Raw genomic sequence first — 22,091 nt, forward strand, 5'->3', positions numbered from 1 at the left:
CCCTTCCTTGCACAGTCCGCTCGCCCGCTTCTTTTGACACTATGCGATTCGCACGGTGTTAAAACATTGATCACCTATACTACTAATTCTTCTATATATAAAAAAGAAAAAAAAGAAGAAGAAAAAATGTTAATCAGTTATATCATCGTCGTTTTCAATTATTTCTTTACTTACACTTTAGTGGGTATACCGTAAACTCAGCGCCCCCTCTTTTAAAATGTCTTTTAAGTTATTATTAGAAATTGTATATGTATTATACAGGGTTATCCAAAAGTCACTGACCACCCCTGTAACTTTTTTCCAAATTGAGATAGAAGTTTGAAACTTTGGGAATGTTCCTCGGTCTAAGGTAGCAACTTTTTGGTCTCCCCAAAATTTTGGGGGCGGCCCCCCTTAAGGGGGGCGGGGGCTAACTTTTTTTTTTCAAATGGCAACCCCCCCTTTGTGATACCTCATTCGAAAGATAATAAAAAAAGAAAATTTTTGGCGCAAACCGCAGGTCAAAATGTTCATTTTTGACAAAATGGCGGCCGGTCAAAGTTCAAAATGGCGGAAATTTGGCATCTCCGTTGTTTATTGACGGATTGGTGTGAAACTCGGAATCCTAGGGTTTTTCGAGATGAGAAAAACGATTCTGGCATTGGTTTTCCAGAAAAGTCAGTCCTTTTCAAAATGGCGGCGGTCAAAATGGCGGCCTCGAGCGGGAAGTGGATATTTAGGCTGCATATCGTTGGATTTGCATGAAACTTGGTATCTGGGGGTATTTCGGCACGAGAAGAACGAATCTTTCATTGGATATCTGAAATTTTGACAAATTCCAAAATGGCGGCGGAAAAATGGCGGGAAATCAGTTTTACGGCTGTTTACCGATGGATTTGCATGAAATTCGATATCCTGGCGGTTTTTGGCTGGATAAAAAGGAATCTTTCATTAGATTCTTGAAATATCAAATAATTTCATGCTAATCCATCGGTAAACAGCCGTAAAACTGATTTCCCGCCATTTTTCCGCCGCCATTTTGGAATTTGTCAAAATTTCAGATATCCAATGAAAGATTCGTTCTTCTCGTGCCGAAATACCCCCAGATACCAAGTTTCATGCAAATCCAACGATATACAGCCTAAATATCCACTTCCCGCTCGAGGCCGCCATTTTGACCGCCGCCATTTTGAAAAGGACTGACTTTTCTGAAAAACCAATGCCAGAATCGTTTTTCTCATCTCGAAAAACGCAGGATTCCGAGTTTCACACCAATCCGTCAATAAACAACGGAGATGCCAAATTTCCGCCATTTTGAACTTTGACCGGCCGCCATTTTGTCAAAAAAGATCATTTTGACCTGCGGTTTGCGCCAAAAATTTTCTTTTTTTATTATCTTTCGAATGAGGTATCACAAAGGGGGGGTTGCCATTTGAAAAAAAAAGTTAGCCCCCGCCCCCCTTAAGGGGGGCCGCCCCCCAAAATTTTGGGGGGACCAAAAAGTTGCTACTTTAGACCGAGGAACATTCCCAAAGTTTCAAACTTCTATCTCAATTTGGAAAAAAGTTACAGGGGTGGTCAGTGACTTTTGGATAACCCTGTATGAATCTTTACCCAGTTATCAGAGGTTACATGCCGATGCAAAATGTTATGATGTATTTTCATAAGACAAATTTTTCACATTACAATAAATAAAGAGAAATAAAGAGAGAGAAATGGAATTATCTTTAATGTATGTGATTTTGCGGCAAATGTTGCAATGGCTATTTTTGCCATCGCATTTTTGTTTCTGGCTTTCATCGTTGATAAGCTTCCTCTTAACTTGGCAACAATGTAATGGAACCATATGATTTAATTTTAATTTTTTTTTTAAATCAAGTCGCCAACTTGAATTAAGGTTATACTTTGTTAAGTTGGCAGCCTGAAATTATATCGGCACAGAGGTCAAAGAAACTATAATTGGGCACGGTTCGGAGGACCGTTTCTGCCATAATTCTTACACAATATTTATGGTATACATTAAGAGCTGAAAAGGAAATCACTTGAATTTTAGCGTGGAGCTCGAAAGACCACTTCAAGCCTTTGTATGCGAGTGGCTCAATGGAGCACATCACGCCTTTGTAGGTATGCGGTGGCTTTATGGAGCACCTCACGCACTATAAATAGCACGGAGCTCGAAAGAGCACTTCTTGCATCTGTATTTTAAGGTTAAAACGAACTCTAAAAAAACTCAATGCTAGGCTCATACGAACTCTCAAGCATTTTTAATGCGAGGCTCAAACGAACTCTCAAGTATTCTTAATGCGAGAGGCTCAAACGAATCCTAAAACATTCTTAATATGAGCTTCAAACAAACTCTGAAAGGATCCCAATGCGAGTCTCAAACGAGCTCCCAGGCATGCAATTATTTTGAGGTTAATTAACCTCTTATGGTATCAATAACGGCAATCTCAAGGATTATCCATTATTTATGCGCAAATCTCAATCTCAGTCTCAGTAACTTAAAATTAATTGAACAATTTATTAAATCACGTCAAGGTCACCATGTTTTTTACTTTAAGAAATAATAACAATTGCAAGTACAACTGCACACAAAAACTGAATTGAAAAGATAAGAGGATGATAACATACAATTATGTTATTTGCTATAAAACCATAGCAACATGCTATGGTATGCTCGGCCACCGGAAAGTGCTGCTCTCCAGTGTAGCAAATTAGGAACAATTAATCCTCAGTTGAATGAAGGAACGGAAATGTTCGAACAAGGAAAACTGGAACCCGCGGAAAAAGACAAAATTCAACTTTTGGACGTTGAAATCAATTGGATTTTGGCCGTTCCTCCGACGGCAACGAGAACCATCCATTTGTCGCCACGGACACTGGTAATGCTAAAAGAAATCGATCGCAAAGAGCTCTCCCGAGTGGGCGAGCTCAAAACGTGGTGAACGCTCAACAGGAAGAGCGCCAGCACCCTCACCAGGTAGAAAAATGTTAATAAAGATACTTATTGTTATTCAATGTTATTTCCGTTTCAATGTTCGAAACCCTCCTCTCTCTCTAGGTATCTCTCCATTCCTCCTCCCTCCCTCTCCATCTCTCAAGAAAAGGAAAAAATAAGCGGGGAAGTTCTAATACGCTGGTATTAGAGAAGCGCTCAGCAATATTTTAGAGTTTCAGCTTTAATTTACTACATATTACCCGTGTATGTTTGAATTTTCCATAGTAAAATTATGTAGTTCTTAACATATCAATAACAACATCTAAATATGTGCTTTGCCTCCCACCCCTCTACAAAAAAATCCAAGATCTAAACATAATTTAAGTATCCATTACTTAAGGATTGAAATTGTAATACATTAGGAATCATTGCGATTCTTCATAAAAACAGCACAAATTGTTATGGCTGGTTATAAAAGAAAAATTTAAAAAAAATAATAATAAAATATTTTTTCTAAAACACTTAAAAAAAATTATCAAAGATGAACGAATCACTAAATGAAACCAAAACAGTTATTTTAATATTGCCCTATTAGTACAACTAAAAAATAGATGAATAAATAAGAAAAATAAAAAATTTATAGGTAAATTAATGAAACAATACCTAAACAGAATAAATCAACTACTGAGCACTGACGGTAACTTTTCGCGCATCGAAGGCATCGGGTGACCTGCTCGCAGTGGCCGGCCACCAGGTCGCAGCACACTTGGCCACAATCTTCTAATAAAATGTACCCTCTCCTCTATCTACACTCTATGATACTCTATGATACTCTCTGGTTCTGACCGAAAATAGAAACAATCTTTCAGTTTATACCTTGACACGAGAGCCTCCATGTTAGGCAAATTCTAAAAACTCCGAATAAAGTAATCACCGGTGGTTGGATAAAAAAGAAAGAACTCACATCATGAAAATTTCAACTATCAATTTTGAGAAAATTAGACTTTTTTTATATATATTTGTATACTACCCGTTCTGGACCCCCGGCGCCGGTAACAATCGGCTTGCTACGCGAGCCATTTTTTTGAGAAGTTTGACATTTGATCACTATGATATATACATTTTGGAAACTCTCAAGACAAAAGTGATTTTGCCACAGAACCTTCTTACTGGAGCGTGTTATCATTTTGCACATTACTTTTGTAGAGATGAAGCGATGATGGGGATCGATAATTTTTCCAAAAACGCATTTGACTGGGACGTCAGTCCCATCGGGTGGAGGAAAGGGACAACCGTGGATCTCCTGCAATTTGACTCGTTGAAGCATCTTTACTTCCTAAGAAGATAATCGGTGGCGTAGGGGTCTAAAAACCGCTCAACAATAGTAGGTTAGGTGGGGGTAAGAGTACGCACGGGGTAAAAACACGCACCGCACTTTTTTCGCGCGCTTTGTTTGAATTTATGATGGTACTGGGTGTTGGTTGTTGGCAACATTGACTTTCACTTGTTGACGCGAAGTTTTGTACGAAGCGAGTGTGTTTTGACAGAAACTTTTTTAACGATTTTGAAAGATTAAACTTTTTTCTTTTCCTGTTCAAAAAAAAATTGACTACGAAAATTATTTAGGAGCTTGTGGAGGCTGAATTATTAATTTTATTTCACAGTAAGAGTGGTTGGGCACTATTGGAACCCTTTGAGACCAGTCTCATTCGTTTCCCGGGATTTAACAGCGATGTGGAGTCCAAGAGATGTTAAAAAAAAAAAAAAAAAAATTCACCTGCGTACTTTTGTCCCATCAAATGGGGCAAAAGTACGCAGTTTCAAATTCTTTAAGAACAATCGTCACGGCCATGGATTTGATTTCTAAATTCGGGGAACGGAGGGCATTTGTGCGCGAGGCCTAGCAGTAGGCGCCTTTTAAGGCGTTCCCGCCTTAAAAGTCGATTCGGTCACGGAAATACGGGAAGAACCAAAAAATGTGTACTCTTACCCCCCATCTACTCTATAGTTCGAGTTCGGAATCGCTATGAGACCACTTGTGGCTTTTTCTTATAGGTACTTTCACTGCAAAAAGATTTTCCTGATGTTTTTGTTTTCTTCTCTCCAATCGAATAAGTAATTGCATCATCATTTCATCTTCCCTTAATGTTTTCCTTTTTTTTGTAGCATCTGTGTCCATTCACAACTAGAATTTTAGTATAGTTTTCTCTAGTATCCATTTGATGTTTAAAACGGAACCATTTTGTTTTAATGACATTTCCGGCTAAATCGTGAGTTTTTTCAGGACAGCAGCCTCTCGTTCCACCCAGACTACTGTCGCCACCCTAATGTAAATATTACCTTGCGGTGAGCTAACCATCACCTTGCGGCAAGGTATCGGCCTTGCCGCCCTCTCCGAGCCCTCACCGAGCTAGTTCATGGAACTCGACGACCGGGAATAAAACCGTATGACAACCCTGTAGACCCAAATCCAGACGCAGGGCGCGAAAAAGGCGACACAGCATCGGGAAATACCCCGTGTTGGGTATGCTTTTCGTCTCCAACGTTGCCATGCATATTATTCCCAGTCGTTAAGTTCCACGAACTGACCCGGCGAGGCCTCGGATAGGGCTCGGAGAGGGTGGCAAGGCCGATACCTTGCCGCAAGGTGATGGTGAGCTCACCGCAAGGTAATATTTTCTCTAGGGAGATAAGTTGCCTTTTCAGCACTTTTTCTAGTTTAAACCCTTGTAAAATATCCACATTTAGCGCACAATCTGGCAACCACTCGAGTGAAGGAGAAAAAGGTGGAATTGAAGTGGTGAAGTGGAATTCCATGATACTAGCCGCTCTGGGTGCGCTTCGCGCACCCGTCATGCCGTCACTCTAAAGTCTGCACGCGAGTGACATTCGGTATTCTACGTAATTGGACATTTAATCAGTATGATGTATACATTTTGGAGACTCCCATGACAAAAATGATTTTGTCACAGAACCTTGATACCGGAGCCGGTCATCATTTGCACATTAATTTTGTGGAGATGAAGCGATGATGGGGATCGCTCATTTCTTCACGTAGCACATCAGTAGCGATTCATCGATTCCTTGCCCTCAAATTGACTACATTTTGCAATTTAGAACTGCACTTCTGGCTTAGTTTAGAAACAACGTACCTATATACCATTAGTTCCTCTACGTACATAAGTGTTAAGAGCAAGAAGAAGCAGAAGCAAGAAGAGCAAGAATTTGTAGTTCCTAATTGCAAAATAAAGATCATTTAAACCTATTTCTATAGGTTCCTATTCTAGGTTCCTATTTCTATTTCTATGGGTCCTCTTCTGAGGACCCATTATCAGAGTGTTCTCTAAACACATATCAATAAATCGACACAACTGATTTTTTACCTCAGCTTTACCCTTGAACTCGATGTGTAAAATTGAACTGCGGCTGCCAATTCCTTATTGGAAAATAGGTACATTGTAAGTGATGAAAAGACCAGGTTTGTCATGCGATGTGACGTATCGAACGAGGGTACCGGATCCGTTACCGCGCGTAGGAGTGACCGTTTCGAATGGCTCGGCTCCAAAAACAACTTTTTTTAGAGTTTGAGAGGTCATTTTAGGCTTTTTTAGTAGTGCCATCGTAATTTTCGTGGAATTTGCCAGTGGAATCAGTTATCAATTGGCAAATCCCCGCACCTTGCAACAGGCCCATTTAATCGATGAAAACCAGGCAAAATAAGAAAAACCCCTTCGAGCGTAGAAAAGCTTCTGTGAGGTTGATCAAATGAAATAATACGGTTTTGACGGGAATATGTTCTCAAGGGTTTCCAATCAGCAGTTCATTCGGTTTGTTAGTAAACCGTGAAAGACCATCAGGGCTTGACAGTGTAACGGTTCAAAGACAAAAAAATGGGTCCGAGGAAACAAATATTTGGATGACCCGTTGAAGAGCATTGGTTTATCGGTGTGCTTCACTATGGTACATCCGAGTGATTTCAAAAAGGAAGCCCTACTGACACGCTTAAAAATGGCGCAACAGGCCCATTACGTTTTGTTCTGAGATTTCCTTTACCCTCTTCGGTTTTCCTTATATTATCTTATCATCTTCAATGTTGCCCTGTATTCCCTGATTCTCTCCCAATCTCCTTAATGTCACTCCCTTTTCCCCAGCATACTTACCCGGTTTTTTTTTTTCTATTTTCTCTGTTGAATTTTCCACAATTTCCGTGATACACCTAATTCCACGGACGCTCTGATTTAATATTCTTAATTTCTGCTATTTCTATGCTTCCTCTCATTTTCCCTGAAGCCCATGATTTTTTCCCTTCATTCTGCTCTTGTCATTAATTTATTCCACCGCTGAAACATCTGTTTTTCCGTATTTCCTCATCGACTTGGCAATGACGAACGCTTTGGATTCTGGCGGCACCGATCACCGAGCAGAAACCGGGAAGTGCGAGAAACCTCTCGCAAAACCGCGTAATTTTCCACCTCTATCTGTTTCACATACGTTGTTCTCCCTCCGAGGTAGTTGGGATTATGCACCAACACGCGCGGGATCTTAATATAAGCTTGAGAGCATTCGGAAAGTCCGAAGAAAGTCGCAGTTTCCAATCGTCGACAGTATTAATATTGTGGAATTGTGAAATCGTTTTAAAATCGCGTGGAAAAATTGTGTAAAATCAGTTCGAACCAAAGAAAAATGCAGAAATCCCTAGTTTCCCTCATTCTAGCCCTCGCCATCGCTGTTACGGTAAGTTATAGGAATGTTGTGATGAATTTACAAGAAAAATTAAGGGTCTTGTGAGGACTAGAAAAATATTTTTCTAATTTACCTCAGCTTTTTCTCCTTTTTTCCTTATTTCTGAATTCTCCTCCGTGTCTTCTTTTATTTCCACTTCTATTCGTATTTATTTATTTCCCGTATATCCGCAGTTTTCTACGTTCTTGATTATTTTTCATAGTCTTCCCTGATATTAACACAATATCACTAATTTTTAATTTTTTTCATTTTTCCCGTAATTTTCAATTTTTTTTTACTCAGGAGTAATTATTTTAAATCGTTTTGTCACTCTCGGCACCGAAGAATAAAGAGACTAATTTTCTCTCAGTTTTCAAAATTTTCCCTAATTAATCCCAGATTCCGATGGTCAGAGAAAATCGAAAAACGTCAGGGAATACCATGAGAAACTGGGGAAAGTCAGGGATAATGGAGAGTAGTCAGGAGAACAGAAAGGAATCAGGAAAGGATCCAAAAACAGGAGAATAAGAAGAACCTTTATTAATACAGATTTACAAAAATCACGGATGACTTGACACATGTCAATCCATCTAAAATTATGTCATAATATTACAAAAGGAAAGGATCCAAAAACATAATAGAGTAAGAAATAAATGATCAAAAATTTCTAAAAAACGTAGATGACTTGGCACATGGCAATCTATCTAAAATTATGTCACATATACATACAAAATCATGAGAGTAACGCGTAACAAATAACGTCTCAGGCGCGAGCGCAAGATGCTTCTGAAGGTTGGACCGCGAAGCAGTCACGATGTGTAACCCCCTAGTATAGGAAAAATTTGAATGAGTCCTATTGAAAAATCAGCAGGGATTAAAAGCCAGGAAAAGCGAGGAGAAGTCAGGCTCAACAAGAAACACGTTTGGTTTCGAAAATGGAAAGGAAGAATGTCAAGTAAATCGGGGACACGTCCAATCGCATTTTTTTACTTTTGAATGTCACGAGCTCGCGTTTGGAACAAGCCTTTTTTGCGTCCCTTTAAAAATTATCTCGCGTATACATATCAGCGAATTTTGCAAAAATTATCACAGAGTTTTGTTTCCTAAATTCGGTCGCAATCCGGTGTTCCCTTTTTTGCTTACTATTCCCCGATTTCCCAAATATTTTCGCCATTTCTCTGATTTGTCCATGTCTTAGTATCCATTCCCTGAAATTTTATGATTAACCTACTTTTCCTCAGTGGTGCTCGAAATTATTACATTTCTCCTAATTATTCCCTATAGTTCAATGTTTTTCGTTCATTTTTTATCTACTCTCTCTTATATTTTTGAAATTTCAATTTTTTTATTTTGATTGGGTTTCTCTAACTTTTTCCAATTTTTCAAGGTTCTCCTGGCTCCAAAGCTTATACCCTGCTTTCCTGCATACTCCTCCATGTTTCACGAAATCACACGGTTTTCGTCGAAAACCGTGTTTTAGTGTCCCACGGTTTTAGTGTCCCAGGTTTTTTTGCTTTCATATTTTAATTAATACGAATATTTGTGAAAAGAAGAAAAAATATGTATCTAGGTTTTTTCGGGGTATTTCAGTACTCTCCGGAATTTGTTTCACTAACTTCTGTCGGTTGTCCCTACTTATTCTATAATGATTCAACGTCTTACTGACACAATTTAAAATTTTGCAAATCCAGCAAAAGCTTTAGCAATATTAGCATTAACTAGGAATGTTATTTTCGCAAAATTAAGTTTTGCTATTTTCGCAAAATTATAGTTTACTGTTTTTGCAAAATACAATTACTATTTTTGCAAATTGTTTTGTCATTCTCGCCACGAGGGTGGGCATTCTAGAAAAAAAAGCGAATTGCAGAAGTCGCAAACCATGTTCTGCCATTTTAGCAAATATTTTTTTTTCCGTGTAACTGAAATTATCCATTCATTAAGTTGCACGCTCAGAAACTCGGCGATTCACATTCTCACTGCAAGAGGTGGAACCATCGAAACTACTACAAAAAGGTTTAGTTGAAGGGATGAATCACTAATATTGAAAGTTAAAAGTCATTTTAGGACTTTATTGAAGAGTTTGAAGTAGAAAAATTGGAAAATTTATTATTTGAAATTGAAAGTAAACAATTCGCAATTGTGTCGTAGCTAACTTGAAAGCTCCAAACATGCGAACTGCGCGCTCACCAGAGCCTCACTTTTGGTCGGCTCATGTCTCCTGTGGGTGGCACCCGAAAAAAGCTGTTCAATTTTCGGCACTTCACTATTCATTCAAAAAAAAATTCTGAGGTTATGTACTCATGTTCTAAATGGCTTATGTCATAATGAAGGTATATCAACTGTGAAAACAATTTTAGGACTAATAGGGTAGAGACACAGAGGGTATGGGCCAGTTACCAGTCCACCCAGCTATCCAACCTCACCTTACTTACGGTGAAATACCAAACAGTTCCCTTGTTAGCGAAGTACATTCGAGTTTAGATTAATTATTTGTTATCAAAGTAAATGAAATTTTGATAATATTTCATTTATATGAGCAGAGAAGATTCTTTTCTTCATAATTAGATACCTACGTCTAAAAAAAAAATGTCCGCATAATACCTTTGATACTAGTATTACTGTACCATTATCATAGTCCCCTACATTATCATATTCTTTTTCATTACTGTATTATTCTGTTCTACTCTATTACATTCCTCTAAAGTATCTTAATTTATGTTTTCAGAGCGTCACTGGGAGCCCAGCTGGTGGTCTAACAACGTCTGCCTCTCCTGGCCCAGTAAACATTGATACCATTAAGAGTGGCTTGGAAAAGGCCGCCGAAAAGGTAATAGCAATCAGTGGCAAATCAGCGGCTATTGATATTTTACCATTTGAAGCCGTGGTAAAGAATCGATTATTGCGGTATGCCCTGATAAGCGATCTTTTCCCTATAGGTTCAAATGACAGCTAATTGGATTGCATTTTGCGAAAAGGAACCAGAAGCAATGTAATGATGCTAAGATTGTGCAACTTCATTCTTTGCAATAATACTACTGAAATCATGAAAAAATATAAAATTTACAGTAGAATTTTTGTCTTAAATTTACAGTTTTTAGCGAGTAAAATAGACACTGTTGATGGATAGTCAGGTTTTCCTTAAAAGACAAAAAAGGTTGCACAATCTTAGCAACATTGCAATGCTCCTTGTTCCTTTTTGCAAAATGAATTCCAATTGATACATGGAAAATAATCGATTATCGAAATTTTTCCATTTGAAGCCATAGTGAAGAATCGATTATAAAAGAATGCTCTTATAATCGATCCTTTCCCATTGGTTCAAGTGGCATATCATTGATTAATCACAGACCACGACACAATACTATTAACAATAATGGACCCCTAGACAAGGTGCGAATTTCTGCATTCTAATACGTGTTTCTTAATCAAAATTTTACGTAAAACACGATGCGCACAACAAAAATTACCGAAATCAACTCCTTTCAAAGATATTTAATGATTCCTGATGCGTGAATTCAAACCACCCGCTCATTGAAACTCAATGCTCTACGTGATTCACATGGCGCGCTAAACATTATCATGATAGTCTTTGCGATATAAAAATCTGGCAACCTCAGTCTTGACGCTTTGGCTCAGCTTTAGCAACTTGCTTATAGTTTGAACGACACGATGGGAAATGAACAGTGCTCGATTGAGAAGCTTGCTGAAACCGTCGTAGTGCGCGATATTTGACTCACGTAGAGCTTTGAGTTTCTTGTGAGCGGGCAGTTCAAATTTCTCGTAACCAATGTGCAATAAAATGTTAATATTTCCGTTAGGAGTTGGTTTCAGTAATTTTCGTTGTGCGAATCGTGTTTTACGTGAAATTCTGGTTAAGAAACTTGTATCAGATTGCTTAAATTCGAACCTTGTCTAGTGGTCCATTGAAATAATTATTTTCCTCGGTTTTTTACTACCATCCATGGCTGTGACTTTCTAATTAATAAACAACCGGATTATCTTTAACCAGCCGTTGTCCCTCATTCAACTGTCTCACACATATGAGCTTCGTTTGCTTCAATAACAGCATGCAAACATCCCTAGTTTTGCGGGGGTTAAGAATTTCTCTAACGAAGGTGAGAAGAAACTAAAATATATAGACCTAGAAATCGATATCAGTAGAATGTGGAAGAGCAACACCAGTGTCATATCTTCTGTGATAGGAGCTACCGGAGCAGTCTTCAAAGACTTGACCAAAGTGAAGAGCAAAATCCTTGGGAGGCATTCGCTAGTATTAGTCGAGGAGTCTGCTGTGTTAGGCACTGCTAGAATCCTCCGGTAGGTCCTCAACTAAATGGAATAGCACAAGTACACCCAAAACATTCCCATACACCGTTGGCACCCCCATTCCCTGCCATCTCAGGATAGGAACCTCTAGGCAGGCTTCTTTTAGACACCTACCCTGCTTCGGTTCTTCAAAATAGGTATCCAAGGCTTTGACGAGCCACTTCCCACCCAAGTAGCAGTGATCGCGATAAATTGCGATTTAATTGGAGAATGTATCGCGATTTTATCGACGTCGCGATTTATTGCAATATTATCGGGAGAAAAATCGCGATAAATTGCAACAAAATCGCGATATTATCGAACGCGATTTTATAGAGATAAAATTGCAATAAATTGCAATTTTTCATTAACGCATGAATGACGCATATGAAAGATGTTTCTATTCCGCCGCCGCCGTTTTTACCGAGATCCGTTGGTAACTTAACCATCTCATTTTTTTTTATCAATTATTAGTATAATGTTACAAAGACAGACTGGTAAGCTTACCTGAAAACCGGTATTTTTACTGATTTTTTCAGGTAAGAATGCCACTTTTATTGGTAATCAATCCCCGGTAACTTTACCATTTTATCTCGGTAATTCTACCACAGTCGATAAAAACTATTGGCGTTTTTCCCAAGGTCCATCGGTAACTTTGCCATCTCACTATTATTGGTAATTTTACAGAGACAGAATGATGAGATTACCAATAGAACCTTATTTTACCAACCGTATTTCAAGGTATGAAATAAAATACAGAGGAGGGAAAATTAAAAAAAAAAAAAAAAAAAAAAAAAAAAAAAAAAAAAAAAAAAAAAAAAAAATCCAATGAAAAATCGGTGTCAGTCAACGCAAAGACATAAGTTGTGAGGTTGCGAAGCGCCGATCCATGTATAAGAGGCTTCAATTCGCACACGCAAGTCATATAGCGGTCATAGCATAGTGACAATGTGCTGGCCTTCCACCGTAGCGATTGGGGTTCGAATCCCCGCGGAGGCTCCGGGGATTTTACGCTCGTCTTCGTCAAAGGACCTGACGGCTGAACCTAACGGCAATCGGCTGACAACTTTAACCCCTTTTTTTTGGCGATTTTATCAATCGCTAGGATCATCAACATCTGAGCGATCATCCTCGATCTTATCGCGATAAAATCGCAATTTTTTCGGGCCGATAAAATCGCAATAAAATCGCGAAAAGATCGAGGATAATCGCTCAAATGTTGATGATCCTAGCGATTTTATCGCCGATAAAATCGAGGATAATCGCGACTTTATCGGCGATAAAATCGCGATTTTTCCGTTGAAAAAATGCTACTTGGGCAAGTGGGAATGAAACTACCACCATCCGGACATCTAAACCAAAAACAGTCTTCATATCTAGGAATATTGTTTGCCCCTGTGAGAGGGTTTAAAGAAACCCTGCACACGCTGGTGCACAGCAGAAAACTGAACTATAATATAATAATAGTAATATAGTAATAATTATGAGTGAGGTTATGGAATTATGGAACCTGAACGTTGTTTTCCTCAAACCCCTTATACTGTCGGTAACGGGGATAGTTCCAAAAAGTTTAGTTAAACATCTTCGAGACCTTGGAATAGAGAGTTGCCTGCTCTGATAATTTGAACCGGTGATACGATTTTTTGAAAATAGGTCAAATTTGACCCTTGACCTATCACAACTCTGTCAAAAATTAAGATATTGATTTGCGGTTTGCGCAAAAATTCTTATTTATTTATGCTCTTTCTAATGATGTAGCACAAGATAGGGGTTACTTTTTGAAAGAAAAAGCTGGGGGCCCCCGCGCTCCCCCTGAGGGGAGGACAAAAATTTTGACCTCCCTAGGAGATGAAACCCCTCTAATATAGAAACGTTCCCAAAGTTTCGTTTTTCTATCTCTAACCGTTCAAAAGTTACGAGGGGGGGGGGGGGGTACGGAATTTTGGGACACCCTGTATGTATAAATTTTAAAGTTGATCACAAGCAGAAATAATTGTGACAGCTAATCCAATTTTTTCTTCACAATTTATCAATGTAATCGATTCCTCACCATCACTTTTCAATATTTCTATCTCTTCATACCTTAAATTCACCTTTCCAAATGATTGACTATATCTACTCGAGAGAAATAGTGAAAATCAAGAATTCTAATGGCATAACCTATGCAATTACATGTATTGTGTCGAGGGAAAAATCTGAATAATTGCACTTACTATCCTAATAGTCATCTCTAGAGTTGAGATGGTTTTCTCTACACTTTGAAATCACTCAAAGTATGCTCTCTCAACTAATTTGTATTAACTCACTTTATTTTATTGTCACTCGAACTTACTAATTGAAATAGTTTAACCAACGCCACCTGGGTTTGATAGTATCATTACGTTTTTTTTTTTGCACCAAAACACACGTGATGAGACGGAGTCTTATGAACCTGCGCGTTTATATATTTACATTTTTCTTGCGTTTATGAAGATCAATGGAGATTCCTAACGATTTGCATGCGGAATCGTCGGCCATGCCGAACATTTTTTAGCATTCTATTGCAAAAGGATTGGATGGAACGACTCCTCTTAGGGCATGTCCAACTGTGCCATAGATTCGTTGTTGAAGCGGAAAACTTAAAAGCATCGTTCTTCGACAGATTGCTCAGTTAAGAGTGTATTTCAGTTTTTCCTGATATGCTCATCGTGATTTTTGAGCCATTCCTATTGGAAACAACTCTTTCATTTTTGGCTCTAGCTGAAGATTGCAACAGGTATATTGTATAGAGGAGTTATTTATGTTTTAGGTGGGCATGAGTCCGGAGGCGATCGCTCAGATGCAGAGGGACCCTCACGCGACCGTACTCTCGGCGATGAGCCACCTGACCGACTTCCTTTCGACGACGGCTACCAAAGCCGCTACCACCGCCCAGGCCTCCGTTGGAGACCTCCTCCAGACCACTAAAAACCTTGCCGGTGATCACATACAGGCCCTCAAAGAATACGGTGATGCCGCCTCCACCGCCGGATTAAAGGTTAAACCCTTCCACAGACAATATGTCGTTTTAAAGACTTCCATTCACAATAAGTTTTAGAGACATCTGTAGACAATATACGTTTTAGAGCGATCTTTTTGAACAATATGCCGTAGAGGCCTGTAGACACAATCGACTTTTAGAGACCCCGCTCTGCTTTGTCCCTTCCGGTGTAAAAGTTACTCGCGGGAGTCAACGCTTAGATTTGCCTCAAGGCATACGCAAATGCAAGCGCCGTTTATAGAGAAACTTTGGCAGAAGAAAAGTTTTATCCCATTTTACCCCAATAATAAACTTCCGAAGTATGGTGAGATATGCCTGATGGCATCAGGCATATCTCAGCGTTGCCTTTTCGAGAATGACTTCAGCTTTAAGGGGTGGATAGCGGCATAGGGTCTTCAAAACAAATCACCTGCCGAGGAGGAATCCCGCAAACAGTAATAAATCGGTCGCGACCCGATGCGGTGACATAGTCAATTCAATTTTTGTTTACCTAGTCTACGTGTGTTTTATTTTGTATTTTTCCGATTTTAATATTTTAACGTGTATCGGAATTTCGAACGCGCACAATGTAATAGTGTTAGTCAAAAAAAATTTTGTGGCCTGAAGAAGGAAATAATACTTCCGAAATGTACATCGTTTAAGACAAAGGAATCACTGAAGAAAAACCGGGACGAAAGAATAACCTATAGGTAATAATATCCAAACCGGTAAAATGAAAAAAAAAAAAACATATAATCTAAATCACCTGAATTCGTATAGTCCAAAAATGCAGCTTTCCAAACGTAATCTTGAAACAACTTTTTCGATGTATGACTGAGAAATCTATTATTATCCTTCTTCATGTCTGAATGCTATCCTGCAATACTTAAGGTTTCTTGTAGGTAACTTTATTTCATAAGTATACATTGTTTGAGTAATTCGATTTAAACCACCCATACAGGCAATTGTGACCCTTGAATATATTGTGACGAAGTACCCTCGATTGGTCGATCACCGACCTCACTCTCATATCCAAAAAATCCCCAAGACAACCCTGCCTAAAACACAATGAGCGGATCAATAAACGGGGTAAGAATTGAATGAGGTTCGATAGGGACAAAGATGGGTTAAAAGTAACATGACCCAAGGATTAAAATTCTAATTTGAGGCCGCCAGAGCAAATGTCATTCGACAACTTGGCGTCAATTTACCTCCAAGTAAATTGAACGTATAGGTATACTCTTGCCGACTCCTTTGGCCGAAAACGCAGCTTTTTGTTCTCATCACCAAAACCGTGGCTCGAGATTTGCATTTCAAAAATTTTGGAGTCTTGAAGGCCGGAAACAAAGACCTGCTGCTGATGATAAAAATAAGCAGATAATCACCTCACTGAAATTAAATAAATTTTCATTCTCAACTAATTTTTCTTGCACTGAATTTTTTATTTTTACGGACGGCAGATGGTCATTTTTTGTTTTCGGCCAAGACTCCAAAATTGCTAACATTCAAATCTCGCGCTACGATTTTGGTTGTGGGTACAAAAGATTGCGTTTCGGTCAAAAGGGCTGGCAATAGCATACCTTACGTTCCACTTACTTTGATCCCATACCTAACCTTACATAACACAAGCACAAAGAGCCACCCAAGATCTATGTATCCTAGAGACCCTACGCAACTTAATTTTTCCAATACCTGGCGTATAAAAACTACTTTCGAAAGTGAATGCTTGGGATTTGTCTTGTAATGATATGAGCAAAGAGGCGAGCAACTTAGCTTAGCAAGTATTTTGAAAAAACTCGCCTAGCAATGTGTCACTCCAACATGGATGAATTATCATTTGCCGAAATTCGTTTTCAACAACTTGCTGATGAGTCAACATCAGGCGAAAAAACGTTGACCACTGCACCTAAGTTTGGCCTTTCCGATTTACCTATATCACTAACATTGCCAGTGCAGTGTCTCTAACACGTAACGCCTTTGAAGATACACTTAAAGGGTTTCCTTCCCGTATAGTTAAAAAATGTATTTTAAGATTTTCCTGGACGACACGCACATATCTGTTTTTTTACCCCTCCCCCGACCATATTATTCTTTGAAAGAGTATGGTCAAGTGGTCCTGGACCTTCCTCGTTTCGTGTTCCTCATATAATTCACGGCCGGCCGAAATGACTTTTTAGCAACTCCTAAAAGGATATTTAGCCTAGATTTTTGGTGATAATCTATAATTTCGTAGAATCTTTTTATTTAATTTCATCAACCTCGTATGAAGGGCCGCTTGTAACGGCCCCAACTTTTTTTTCAAATGGAAAGATCCCTTTTCTTACATTTCGTTTGAAAGAGCATTTATTCGCAAAAACCCGAAGTCAATATCTCGAACCGTCTCAAAATGGCGGCCGGTTAAAGTTCAAGACGGCTGAAAATTGACAGTTGACGTTTTTTGTGAATAAATTTGCGCGAAAATCGATAGCTGAGGGTATTTTGACCTGAGGAAAACGAATTTCATGTTAGATTTATGAAAAAAGCGAAATTAAAAGAATAGCTTTCGGTTAAAGTTCCAAATGGCCAAAAATTGCCACCTTGGTATTTTGCCGATGGACTTGCTTGAAACCTGAGACTTAGGAGTATTTTGCTATGATATTAACACATTTGATGTGAAATTTCTAAAAAAAACCAATCTTCGGCCACTTTGATATTCAACCGGCGGCCATTTTGGAAAGATTGGTCTTTTTTTTATAAAATATATAACGTCAAATTCTATATTCTCATGTCAGAGTACCACTGGACTACCAGTTGTCGCGCAAATCTAATCACAAAGAACAGGTGTCAATTTTTAGCCATCTTGAACTTTAACCGGCCACCACGCATTTTGAGACGGTTCTAGATATTGACTTCGGGTTTGCGCGAAAAGTTTTCTTTTCTTTTTATGCACTTTCGAACGAGATATAACAAAGGGGATCCTCCCATTTGGAAAAAAAAAGGTTGGTGTTCTTTGCCCCCCAAGGAGAGCTCCTGTAAATTTTAAGGGGGCCAAAAAGTAGCTCTTTTTGATCTAGGAACATCCCCTAAGTTTCAAATATTTATCTTAATGAGGTAAAAAGTTAGAAGGGGTGGAAGGGACTTTTGGATCACCCTGTGTATTGCGCTACATAGCACGCATTTCGCTAGGTATATATTTTGAAATCAATTCCATATATATTTACACATTTCATATATATTACGATAGTTTAATTTTGTTGCTAAATTTCGTATAGGTATACCTTCATTAGCTCATATATTGCATCATTGCTTTTATATTGCTAATATTCGTATCTTCAGTTACAAACGGTCCTTCATAAACCTCAGTCTAAACAAACACAAGTAAGAATAGAAGAAACTGAAGAATGGGGGTGAAAACGAGGAGGGAGGAGCAAGAAGAGAGAGATTGGAAGGAAAATAAAGAGCATTGAAAAATAAATTCTTCGCCCTGCTTTCCGCCCTCCTCTATTTCTATTCTCCTTCCTCTTCTCCTTCCTTCTCTTCTTCCTCTTATTCTTCAACTCATTTTTCATTTCATTTTTTCTCCTTCCTCATAATAGTTCTCATGTGCTACTGCTTCCTTTTTTCTTCTCCTTCGTTGCTTTTTATTCTTCATTCTCTCTTTTCTTTTCTCTATCTTCCTATTTCTCCTTCCTGTCCCTCCTTTTCTTAGCCAACTGTCCCCCCTTTCCATTTTCCTTTTACATTTCTCTTCTTTTCCTTTCTTCTCGCTTGGTTGTAGTTCTTCATCCCATGTTTTTCTACTTCTTTCTTTCTGTTTTCCTTTTCATCTTCCCTCTCCTCCTCTTCTTTTGTTCCACTCCTTTTTTGTTCCATCTCCTTCTCTTCTGCCTCCTCTTTTTCCATCTACTTCTACCCCATTTCTTCTCCTTTTCTCTTTTCATTTTCTCTTCTTTCTCTCATCCTTGTTCTCTTTCCTCTTAATTATCCTACTGTTCTTCTTACCATTTGTGTCCTCCCCTCCCTCTTCTGCCTCTTCCTTCATCTGCCTGCTTCTTCTTTTTATCATTTACTTCCCTTTTCTCTCTTCCTCTCTCAGCTTTTTCTGCATCCTCCCTCTTCTTTTCCTTCTTTGTTCTCTCCCTCAACTCCTTAGGATCTCAAAGACCAAAATCTTTGAGATCTGGGTAAATTGGATAGAGATAAGCACAACAGTCAAACCTTTATTTCGGTATATGATAATCCCGTTTCCTATTCTAATTTTCTGGTAGAAAAACAACCAACATATCCCTCTTGAATATTTTGAAATTTTATGGCCCCTATGAAGGTTATTTTCGCAAACTTGTAAGCGAAAGTGTTGGTTGGTTTCCTTCAGGGAAAGTATCGCACGTAAAGATATTTTGAAACACCGCAATATTGATGTAACTCTTTTGCTTATTTCTATCCAATCAAAAACATACAGCATACAAAAACATAAATGTATTCATATCCATATAACATATTCTTCATTTATCGAACATGTTTTTTAACTAACATTTTTCTTTATTTTTCTGACAGGCTGCGGAGACGACCCGCGATCTCTTTACCAAGTCGTATCCGAACGCAATCGGACTTCCACCCCTGACTCTCAACGCCAAAGGGTCCGGCGGCTTCACCGGGTTCGGCATTTAGATCCCGCGCGGATCGTCCCTCCAACGAATTGTGCAAAGGGATTTAACTTCATTGCTCTTCTTCGCCTTTAACCTTAAGTCTTCTCTGTGTTCTGTATATTGCACCACATTCTGCGATGAGGACTGAGAAACCACCGTTTTGGCTCACCCCTCAAAACCGCCCGTCTTCGTAGCCTTTAACAGCGATGAACCTCAGAAAAAAATTCTCGAAAACTTTAAAAAACACAAAAACAATGTTTGAGGAACCGTTTATTGGTATTTTTCTGTTTTAAAATCTGTGTGATGAAGAAAGGTCTTTGAAAGACAATTAACACTTTTTTGCAAGTTTTACAGCATTTTCTTTTCTCTTTTTGCAAACATCTGTGGAGGTAAAAAAAAATTGTAGTTTAGCGCTTCTAGGATCGTTTTTACTCTTTTTTTCATTTCAGTTTTAACGTGCGTAAATTGTGACTATAAAAAATGCATAATAAAGGTTTCCGCAGATAAACAGTGTAACAACTTCTTGAAAGAGTTGTATTTTCAGTATTTCCGGGTTGTTTTTAAGTTTTTGATCAGTCGTTTCTACTCGAGAGGGAAAAGAATAGAACTTGGTTTCTTAAATGGGTCAGGAATAGTAATTTACTACCTACTGCAAAATGTAGTCCGATTAGATTAAGTTAAACCCTATGAGTTCGCACTATCCTACTTCGCACCGGCGGATTATGACAATCTGCTCCCGCATAAAGCGCGGCTCAAGCAAATTAGGTCAGTTGATCCATACGATACTAATTTATGAATAAATTTTATTATCCTCTAGCTGAGCGAAGACTTTTCTCTATCCTCCTTGCAAGTTGTTGTGACTTCTCCCCCCTATTTAACCACATTTTACCGCAAAACGTGACAACTTAAGTCGTTTGATAGTGTTAATAATCCGCATTTTCCCTCGTTTAAACTAATGTAAAATACCTACAGTTTGTCTTAGAACCCAGGAACCTTATTTGTTCCCAGATGTTGCTGAAAAATCAGCACTTTTTCTTCCGTAAAATACCGGCATTTTATCGCATATCCTGGCAACCGCTGTTAGTGCAAAAAATCAGCACTTTTCTTCGTGCAAACTCATCCAAGATATCCACATTTTATCGCTTAACCTGGCATCATTTGTTGCCAAATCGTGCCGAGAAATCCGCAGTTTTTCTTATTAAACTCTTGTACGGTATCCACATTTTATCGCAGATTTTCAGGCAAGCTTTGCTCCCAGATAGTGCTAAAAAGCAGGAGTTTTCTCTCATTTAAACCCCTAATCCCCACCTACCCATATCCCCCCCCCACCCCCCATATTTCATCACACAACTGGCCAATTTTGAACATCCTTTCTTCACAAAATCGATTATTTAAATGCCAAGGATGCGAACCTATCTCCAGGAGCTTGTTCAGTATAATTTTTAATCGCTGTGGTATTGGAAAGTGCATTTCGTTCACAAGAAATTTCCCGGATTTAGATGAACAACACTAATCCTTGTAAAACAAGTTTAACGATTTATTATTAACTCTCGTTTGAACGCTCATCACTGAGAGAGCCAAGATGACGTCCAAAAATATCCCTCTTAATAACGTGATACTTTGTGCAATCGTGCTTGGTATCGGCCGCACGGACCGTGGATGAAGCAGTTGAGGAAGTATAGGCTGCATTTTACAATGAGGAGCTACTACTCCTAGTTCATTCACAAAAGGTCCTACCAATAACGAAGAGTTAATCGTCAACTATCGATATTTTTCCATTTAAAACTGTGCCGAAAAATATATTTTTTAAGTGTGCTCAGATAATCGATCATACATACCATACTGCCTTGCTAAGGAAAAACGCCGTAAGAACATTCGAGAGTTGCCAAATTTCCTCGAATAAAATTCGTAAATGTGAGGACATTTTTGCAAAAGTTTCCTGGAAATTGTCAGATATTTTAGATCAAATCGCGAACAAAATTGTCTGAAAAGAATAGTCAAAGTGATATACGAAAAGAACAGGGAAAATTATGCGATCCATCAGTCGAAACGGGTGGTTGTTACAGACTCATCGCGAAGAAAATCACGGTCAACTTTAGGGTCCCTTAAGGGTTGCCATTCGTCAGTCTATTACTACTCCTCTCCCGATTCCGACCCAGCCGCTTCCACCAAGTAGATCGCTCCATTCTGGCTTTGACTATTATTTCAATAGATTAAGATCGTCCGCCTGACATCAGTCTGACTCAGGGTAGTTTATGAATCATATAGCCTGACGTCAGGCTGATTCACTTTTACTATGGATTTCACGTAAACATTTCAAAAATTCACCCTCCTGCCTTTCAAATTTGGCCGCCATCTTGGCATTCGGAGCAATCCCTTTGACTGGAGGGCTTTTATGACTTCATAAATGAAATCTACGACCAAAATTACATAGGAAATGATACCACACGAATATTATAAAAATTCACCCTCTTGTCTTTCAAAATTGACTGCAATCTTGGATTTGGGGTACCTCCTTTGGCCG

The 22,091-nt window shown here is 38.7% G+C and overlaps 1 protein-coding gene across 1 annotated transcript; it reads left to right on the forward strand.

Moving 5' to 3' along the window:
* The first annotated feature begins 7,481 nt into the window (after nt 1-7,481).
* LOC109031951 (uncharacterized) lies at nt 7,482-20,388 on the forward strand. The gene is made up of 4 exons (XM_019043813.2): nt 7,482-7,651; nt 10,365-10,466; nt 14,733-14,960; nt 19,476-20,388. The coding sequence occupies exons 1-4, from the start codon at nt 7,601-7,603 to the stop codon at nt 19,587-19,589; spliced, it is 495 nt and encodes a 164-aa protein (XP_018899358.2). The 5' UTR covers nt 7,482-7,600; the 3' UTR covers nt 19,590-20,388.
* Nucleotides 20,389-22,091: the final 1,703 nt, after the last annotated feature.

The sequence above is a fragment of the Bemisia tabaci genome, chromosome 10 (assembly GCF_918797505.1).
Source record: "Bemisia tabaci chromosome 10, PGI_BMITA_v3".
Taxonomy (NCBI): domain Eukaryota; kingdom Metazoa; phylum Arthropoda; class Insecta; order Hemiptera; family Aleyrodidae; genus Bemisia; species Bemisia tabaci.